A 9,724-nucleotide genomic window follows, 5' to 3' on the forward strand; every position below is an offset into this window, starting at 1 on the left:
ACACAGACCCAGGATCATAACCATTAAAGTGGAAATGTCGTATGGTTCTGATGTAAACCTAATGTATTATACCTTTCGAATATTTTGCAGTGAATGCACATCTTGCCTTGGGTCAGCATCACTTACATTGTGCGATCAGACTGTACAAGTCTCTTTGACTGAATACGGGTGAATCATTCTAGATACCCAATAGATAAAAGCTGTGACCTGAGTAGAGAGGTTGTAACTATGATGTTCCAAGATTCCCGATCATACGACGCAATGGATGAAGGGAGAGTGTGTGGGTAAAATGGCAAGTTTAACAGTGGTCATATACACGGGCACCGGACCTGTTCCAATTGCAACCTATTCATGCAGCCTTCCCCACTGATCAACACTCGTGGTGTAAGCAATATCGAAGGCACAAAGTCGTCGACGCGACGGCAAGATCACATTTACATCGAGTCTGGTACATTTTAACATAAAAAGATTTATTTCGCATTTTGAAATGTTTTGATCAAACGTCCTCGTACAAGACTACTTTTTCCCCGAATTTTTCAATACATTTATCGACCAACTGTAAAAGAGACACCACGCTTGCGTCGAGTATGGTCAGGGCATCATTTGTGCCGTTGACCGAATGCTTAGACGTCAACTCTTGACGGTTAGGACGAATCGGATCACTATTCAATGCTGCTGTAAGCTGAAAAAACAAACAAACAACAAACAGGATGTTTACTCAGCTTTGCTAGGGTCAGAGAAAGCGACAGTCATCACCAATTGGTTCTGGCACACACAAATTCTTGATGGCACTGACCTTTTACTGGATTTTTTTCTTTCGTTCTCCTTTTGAACTCATCTCCAAAACGTTAATTAATTTGTTTATCCGTCGTTACATCAGGGCATATGTTAAAATATGGGCTCTCTGACTTTACAATGCTTGTCAAAGATTAAAAAAACGAAATGATTACAAAAACAAGTATCCACCGCTAAAGTGTAAGAAAAAATTGTGTGTTTCCCATAACAAGCCCTGAGGAAATAAAGTAGATCGGTCGGGAACTCCTTTTTCAGTTCTTTTATTTAAATGTGACCCATTAAAAACAGGAACATTCGGCAAAATCATGCGTGATTTTCGAAAATAGGGAAAAGGTCAAAGGGTCTCAAATAGGGAGGGTCGGGTTAACAGAAACACTCTATTTTTTTATTTGGCCTAATATCTTTGCTTGCAGTATACTCAAGGAGAAAAAACTTAAATGCCAGGGATTGATCACACCGACTAGAAACTGACTGTCTAGTTCATCATTATCATATCGAAAAAAGAGATAAAACATACAGTTAAGTGCATGTCAATATGTTATCGTCACAAACCGAACGTTTACTTTACAATGTAACATCATTTATGTACAGAAAGTCGCTAAATTTCAACTTTTTTCGCACGAATATTTAAAATGACGACGCGTTTCAAACTATGCATGGAATGACCTTTGTAATTACCTCTGTTATTTGCAGAATAAATGTATGCGCATGCGTCCTCACTGGCCCTGGCTTCTGCCCAGTATAGACTCTGAGGTTGGCTGCCTATGATCTATAAACTTAACACGATAGAAGATCTTGCTCTTCACCTTATCGATGGCAATTTCCACCTACCTGTTGGCCGAGACTACATCTCGGCGAAAGATCAGCCGTGACTCTCAGATACTGAATAACGTGCTTAGGAAATCGACAGTTGTAAAGGTAAGATGGAGGCTTGCTGTCCGATTCTCGAAAGGCACGGTCACTGTCAATCACCACCGGATAATCTGACGCACAAAGTGCAGATAATCCAATAGTTAATAAAAGTGCAGATAATCCAATAGTTAATACTGTGAAATACCAACAGTCTTGCATATTTTATGATCACATTTAAGATGGAAAATATGCTCAATCTTTCGGTAAAATTTGTTTTTTTGTTTTCATGTATCGATGGAAGTTAGCGGCACTTTACCATGAGTTTTACTGCTCGTTGTAATAATCGTTTATGCAGTAACATACGTATTTGTTGTAGATATCAGGAATTTTGTCAACTCTTTCTTTAAAATGTAATTTGTAAAATTACGGAGAGCCAAAACAGAATGTGTATGTCGCGAGCATCCCGTCTTAGGACCTATGGAGCCATGCCTAACCTGACCGATCTATAGGCAGGGTATCGAAGTCTGCATTTCAGAGTCGTAACCATGCCCTCAAAAGATCTATTAGTCCATTTCTATCCAAGCCAATCTGTATCTAAGGTACCAAAGTTTACATTTCAGAGTCCTACCCATCCCCTCCTAACATCTATTGGTCCATCCCTAAACTACCCAATATATAGCCAGGGTACAAAAATTTACATATCAGAGTCCCAGCCATCCCTTCCCAACGTCTATGGGAATATTCCTAACCTGCCAAACATATAGCCAGGGTATTAAAGCCCCAGTAATGCTAACTTTTTATGATAATTTCACCATTTTTATTTTGAATGTGAACCATAATTCCTTGTTCTTCTCCCAAAGAATGTTTATATACACTAGTATCCAGCTTGTCAACTCAGCCCCTATGGTTGTAAACTGCATGGTTATTGTTGAAAAGTGACTTCTGGTCCGGACTACAATTCAAATGAAAACAATAAAAATGCATTTTACACATTTGAATGATAAGTTGACAAGTTAAATAGAGGGTCACAGTAAGTGAGACTACCCACAACTCCCCTTGATTTGTGTGCTCAGACATTATTTGCTAAAGGCTTCTTCAATTTTATCAGTTTCTGAACAATTTGAAACTTAAAATTTAATTTTAGAATTATTGGTTAAAACTATGGTCAAAAATTATTGATTATGTTTAAAATTCGGAGTAAATTGAATAAGAATTCCACGTTTGAAGGTGCTAAAATTGTACACTTTTCAAGGTAAAGTTATCAGCAACTAAGATGTTCTCATCATACCACCTGTCAGACATACAAATTTCCTTTGTTACAAACATTCAAAAAAATCAATACCCTTTCTTTTGCCAACACAGATGCAACTTATTCCCTTAGTTTCCTTGAAAATATTGCATATGGCTGTCAAAAACTATGTTGACAAAATCACAAAATTGCTATCTCCTCCGCGGAAAAGGGTTGATCTTCTCATTATTCACAGTGAGAAATTAGAGAACTATGAATATCAAAACTATGGTCCCAGAATTTCGAAATATGGACCAAGCTGTTCTGTGTACAGAAGAAATTTGCTTCAGTTCAGTGAGTGATTTCCGTGTGTACGGATCATGGAGAATTGTGGGTAGCCTCACTTACTGTGTGGGTGTTTCAACATTCTTTGGGAAATAGAATAAGAAGTTGCAATTGATATATAAAATGAAAATAATTAAAAAATCATCAAAAGTAGCATTACTGAGGCTTTGATTTTGCATATCAGAATTCTAACTATTCCCTCCCAAGATATACTTTAGTCCATTTCTAACCTGCCCAATCTATAGCCAAGGTATCATGTTGATTATCGTACAGCCTCAATCCTGACAGCCAGAGGAAAAGACGATACTCCATTTCGTAGCGTTGCCTATCGCTTAGATTGCTCGTCAGAATTTTTACTGGTATGCGGCGATAGGAAGGCATGTTGTACCGGAAACGGAATAGTGGTTTCTCTATCCAGGCATTCAGCGTTCCCTATAAATAGAAATGGACATTTTCAGTTGAAATAAACCATGACACAACAGATGTTACGGTGTCTGTTGTGTGTTACCAGTTAACATCACATAACAATCAGCGAACCCGTTTTGACACGAAAACTAAAACTGGAAAACCATGCATGTTTACATGGTCCTTGTTCTGACTTGATGCTGTTACGTCATCTCGCCATCATTTGCTCCATCGATCATTGTCAATACGACAAGCTCTGCATTTGTTTAAAGATTAAATCAATAAATAACGTTATTGAATATTGATTTTGCAGACGATATGGTCAATCATTAAACCAGAACTCATTTTTTGTTGTTCGACTGTGTACGCAATGTGGCCTGCAAGACTACACCAAACGGGAAGAAATTCGCAACATGTACGATGGGAGGGTTAAACTTATACTACTGTATCAATGACAACTGTTTTCCAAATCCTAAAAACTTTCATGCTTCGATTCTTTTAATCTTCAAGATCTTTTGGTGTATTTAAAAAAGATATTTCGTTTCTTTCAGCAAATAATGACCATCACGCTAAGAATATTTGTGAGTTGATGAATTGAGGCCAAAAACTGTTTCTGGTCTGCGTGCGCGTCGTTTAAGGACCTGCGCGTCGTCTTTTTGGTTACATACTCATCAGTACAGCTATCCTCGATATCCCTGTTTGCATGCCCAAAATGCTACAATAAAAACGGAAGTATTTTGCAGCCTATGATACAAGACCATAACTGTTGCATCAATAGTGCCAAACCAGCATTGTTAGGAATAAAAATAGAAAGAAAGAAAATTGCATCACCGCATCGCTTTTGAGAGTAAAGGACCAGAAACAAATCTTTCTTTGGCCCTCGAACATTAATCCGTCAAACTGGAAGACTACAATGGTAATTTATAGAAACCGAAATAACCTGAACAAATCCTTGGTCGTTCACCAAATCGCCGAGTTTTTCCAGGAACTCGTTGAATTCGTCCGGTATAGGTTTGTTGAGTAAAGCGGTCACGTTCAGATTGACTCCGCGGGCTGGCACGGTGTAATACAACCCCAGTAGACGATCAAGCTGGAACACCGCTATCTGAGATATGTGCTTTTCTCCATGACCCCCAATACTGGTAGGTGAGACCTGCAAGAATGGAAACACCGTCAATCAGATCGCCCCTTCAATCGCTAATTTAAATGTGTATATAATCTGAGATACCTTATTCATTGCCTCACAAGGTCAATGCGGTATGAAGTGATATTTTAGAGACAAATGAGACTGTTAAGGTAACACAGACAACGTACAGTGTTGAAGTGTCTTGTAACAGTGACCCTGTGAAAATCTCTCACAGTCTGCGAGCTACAACTACATGTTTATCGCAGAATCCGACTTAATATAATTCAAGAAACGTATTCGGGTTCTATCCTGCAAATATTTCAAGTCACGCTATAGGTGTCTTGGCTTTGTCCTGCCTTGTTTTCAAATTTGAATACTGAAAGGAACTGAATGTCTTAAGGGTGTAATAGTCTAAAACTTTGGAAAAGGCGCTAGCAGGGCTTTATGTAGGAGTTTGTATTTAAATAGCGCACGATAATACCGTGTTTAAGATACAGAAGTGGCATAAGACCTCCTCACCTGTGCTGTGTTTGGACAGGAGAATTGACGACACTCATTTTGAACTAACAACGTCTTCAACTTCCGCTATATTTGTCAACAAAGCATTGAAATCGTTTTGTTTCTTGATATTTAAAGTAAAAAGAATATCGATTGGAAAGCGAGGCACTATGGAGCTGTCTTTTGATTAAGTGGTTCGGGGTTATCGCCGTAGATCTAAACAAGTTCGGCGTAAGGAATAAGAATAGTCTTATGATTGCAGCCCCTAAAGTAAAGGTTTAAGAACAAGTATCGGACCCTTTCAAAGTGATTCATCTGCAAAGAAAGTGTGCTCGTAGCTCAATTGAAGAACGTACTTTTGAAAGCCTATATTGAAAAATGCTGTGATATATATTTTTTCTGTAATTTTTTGCATACAATCATGTGACAATAAATTTAAAGGACCTCTCAAATACCGGCTTTTACCTTTCTCTGTACAAAGGTCGCAGTATTTCCGGTCGAAACTTGCGTGATCAATAATTATTAATTAATCTCACAAAGTTGTCTGGAAATTTTGTTTGAAGCTCTGATCGTTTTCTATGATGCGACAGTTTTCCGGTGGATGATTGATCCTAGTCTGACACCTTTAAGAGTCTATGACAAAAACTAGGACAGATGAAATAAATCACAGACATACTTCTTAAATTCACTATGTTGTCAATCGATAGTGCATATTTCGGCAGTAAATATCTGACCATTTGTACAGGGAAAGTAAACATCAATTGCAGCGATTATTCAAGTTGACTGTCACATGATCCTTATTTCAACCACAGACAAGGAGTCTCTGTGTAAACGGTGATTATAAAACACAAATCACAGCATTTGCAAGTATCTAGGCTTTCGGATATTTTATACTTTAGTGGGATTAAAAGCTCAGTTTTTCGCTGAGAATTCGTTTTTTTTGGAAGGGCCTAATACTTTTCCCGGAACCCTAAGCGCTGTCTTTCAAACCTTGAACCACACGTCTCGTCTTTGCAGTTCGTCGTTCAGATGGAGGGATGCACTACCGGATCTATCATCTCGATTGTGGGAGCCGGGTTTGTAGATGTCGCCAGCCTCGTACGTAGCAAAGTCCATCATCGAATACCATGCACGGTCCGTCATGTTGGACCAACCACATTCCTGTAAAAATCACACACATGTTACCACAGCCACGTTGGTAGCGACGACCTTTAAATTTGTATTCCAGTTATGCCAATAACTTCCTGCTTTCATGCCCTAAAATATATTACAACCGTATGTTTCATTGAAGCTAGAGGATGAAAATCAGGATTATAGTTTTGATGTTTTTCTATTCGACGTCCTTGTCGCCAGCTGATGGCCTGCCCACTGCTCAACACATTGCAAACATTTCTTTGAAACCTGACTTGCCACTACATTTGTATTGTGAACAGTTAAGTCTACACAGTTTATTTTCCATGCAATTCATAATAATGCATTACGTGCCTAGAGACTGTTGCTCCCCTGGCAAAGCGACCAGGTAGAAAAAGCTAAGCTCACACAAATTTACAGGCGAAACACAAGAAACATATATGCACCTCCATAAAATCAGATTCCTTTCTTCGTCTGAGGATTTCCTGTTCTTTAATTATTTCTATTAAGTCTGTAACGAATCAAAAACACATTTCAGCCTTAGAATAAAACATTTGAAGCATTACCAAGGTATGTTCTGTAAGATACAGGACTCAATACTCGTTCATGGGCTGGGTATATGATGTATAATAAAGGAGGATTGTAAATTTGATCATACTCGAACATGGTGCTGTGCCCTTTAGCAAGGCATTAATATTTTACACGTCATCTTTTCGACTGGTAGGGAGTGCTTCATCCTGTATTGGACCTTCGCCCATTGGAAGAATAATAAATATATAAATGAAAATATAAGAATGACATATATGTGAACCTTCTGGACACGTGTGACACACAGCTAGATGAGCTATATGATTTACTGTATTACGGTGACAACGTGCTGGTACCGGGTAACGTAGTGTTGTGTGATGTGACTGTTACGTGAAGCAAGGTGATGTGATGTGATGTGGTGTGATGTGATGTGATGTGATCGGATGGGATGGGATGGGATGGGATGGGATGGGATGGGATGGGATGTGATGTGATGTGATGTGAGGTGACTTGATATGATATAACTTTACGTGACATGACGCGACGTTAAACAATGTAATTATTTTATGATGTGACATGTGACGTGAAGAAACTGATATCGTGACATGCCCTTTGGTTTGACCCGAAAACTATAACTTCGCCCAGTAAGCTTATAACATCCAATTAAGAATCAGTTCGATATAAACACATTGTATAAAATATGGCAACCAACCTCTGTAAATACACCGAGCTTCGAAAGTAGTAACTGTTCTCGCTTCGCAGTTGGACATTCCATGAGTAGATTAATTTCTCCCATCGGCAAATTTGATCGTTAGGATTATGTCGTTCAGGATACACATATCGTGATTTCAAGTAAATCGAATGAGTTATTCAGCTACTGAATTGAGTTTCTTTCACACTCACCTAAAGTAAACATCAAATCGATAAACGCGTCTTCTGCATAGTAACACCCACGATCACTCAACAGAAGTGGAGTGACCGTGTAACGCCATAAATGCGTGAATTCATAACGTTGTGAACATGGCTGTAGTCTTGTGCAAATGATTCCAACAGCACGGCTAAATGCCACGCTCCTACATTAACTCACTTCCGAAACGTTATTCAGCACATGTATACGTTGTACAGAAGAGGAAAGGAGAGAGGGAGGTTTCTAGATTTCACTCAGTTCTTGGACAAAATATTCGCAGGAAAATCTAATAAAGAGTTGTGATACTGTTTGTATTTTAAAAATTCATTTGAGGCCTACACATCAATGTCATTTCATAATTAGGCGTCGGGTTTACAGGATTTATTTCATTACTGCATGTCAAGGGTTGAATCATTAAAAATAAAGGCAATGAAACGTTTTCAGTATCAATGTGTAACACTCAATTAATATATTTTACAGTATTATTGCTAAGGTCACTCAAGCTCGTTATTATTCATTCTCTCTCTCTCTCTCTCTCCTCATAAACTAAAACACAAATACACATGCATGTTGTGTGCGTCTGTCTGTCTGTGTGTGCGCGCGCGTGTATGTATGTATGTATGTATGTGTGTGTGTGTGTGTGTGTGTGTGTGTGTGTGTGTGTGTGTGTGTGTGGTGTGTGTGTGTGTGTGTGTGTGTGTGTGTGTGTGTTGCGGGGTTATTTCAGGCTAACACCAACAATTAGCCATGAGAATGGTTCAATAAAAAACTGAACTCAGGAGATTGCAGTTACGCTAATAAGAGCGCTTTAAACTATACCCCTCGAAGCTCACAAAGAGAAGATGGTCCGGTTTTTATCTCACAAGCTGCGTTTGCGCTATTTTTCGCATTCAATAATCTACAACGCCTGTAATCGTTAGCGACAGCTTCAGTAGGGGATTAGTCTTGGGAATTATTGACAGCTATTGACTGTTTTCTTCGAGATCATATATACATAAATGGTGAAGTGTTAGATTTGCCTGTAACTCAGATTTGTGAATGTCTTTAAAGTTTCCAAATACTCTTATTTATTTATTATTTATCCATCTTTAAATTGATAAGTTGCTATTTTTTGGAAGTATTGAAAACACACAATTTTTTTTAAATTTTGCCATGTTGAATAATTCATGAAAATGGTAATGTTATTTCTTAGACATTGTGTGTTTTCAATAAATTTATAAAAACCTATCACGCGCTACTTCAAAAAGAACACATTAATGATTATGAATAATATATGAATGGAATACCTGTTTCATGGTATTGCTATGATATCAAAAGCATATCAACTCACTTTTTTTACAAGGTGCATTGAGATTCTCTAGGAAACTGTAAACCAAGAGCGTCTCTTTGCCATGTTGCCATCCACTTCCATAACTGTTTGCAGCCGTCGCAGACGACCGTAAGCCGGTTTTCGGCGGTCGTTCAACTGACTCACTGTTCGTCACAGACTGGGCGGTAACTAGGGGACGCGATGCTTGGCGTGAAAAATACACCGTGCTGATCGTTATGATGAAGACGGAAAACAGTAGAAGAGCGTAAAAACCCTGTCTGACTGGGTTCATCTTTCGACGTCGACGGCGATCTCATGTCTCAGAGTGCGACCAAGGAAGCGAGAGCCTCGGAGAGGTATACACTGCGCAGGAGCAGAACACAAATCAGCATCACAATAAAATACATCTACCGCCAGTTGAAATTGCAAATGCCGTCTGAATAACTATGCTCATTATTAGTTCTGAATCGAGCTTTTCAGCCTGAAGGCCGAATGAGCAGTCCACCAGTCATATTTGGAACTTCAGTTATCGACAAAAGGTGTTTATTTGTATGGAATAAAAGCAACTCGGAAGCGTGATCAAGTGTATTACCAACTGTT

At 38.7% G+C, this 9,724-nt stretch overlaps 1 protein-coding gene across 1 annotated transcript; it reads right to left on the minus strand.

Annotated features, from left to right (window-relative positions):
* Positions 1–449: 449 nt before the first annotated feature.
* LOC139131853 (uncharacterized) lies at positions 450–9,562 on the minus strand. The gene is made up of 7 exons (XM_070698144.1): positions 9,146–9,562; positions 6,827–6,891; positions 6,240–6,410; positions 4,566–4,778; positions 3,451–3,652; positions 1,627–1,778; positions 450–682 (listed from the first exon to the last, which is right to left on the minus strand). Exons 1-7 carry the CDS (start codon positions 9,414–9,416, stop codon positions 497–499), a joined length of 1,260 nt encoding a protein of 419 aa, XP_070554245.1. The 5' UTR covers positions 9,417–9,562; the 3' UTR covers positions 450–496.
* Between the last annotated feature and the right edge of the window lie 162 nt (positions 9,563–9,724).

This window comes from Ptychodera flava, chromosome 4, assembly GCF_041260155.1.
Source record: "Ptychodera flava strain L36383 chromosome 4, AS_Pfla_20210202, whole genome shotgun sequence".
In the NCBI taxonomy this organism is placed as follows: domain Eukaryota; kingdom Metazoa; phylum Hemichordata; class Enteropneusta; family Ptychoderidae; genus Ptychodera; species Ptychodera flava.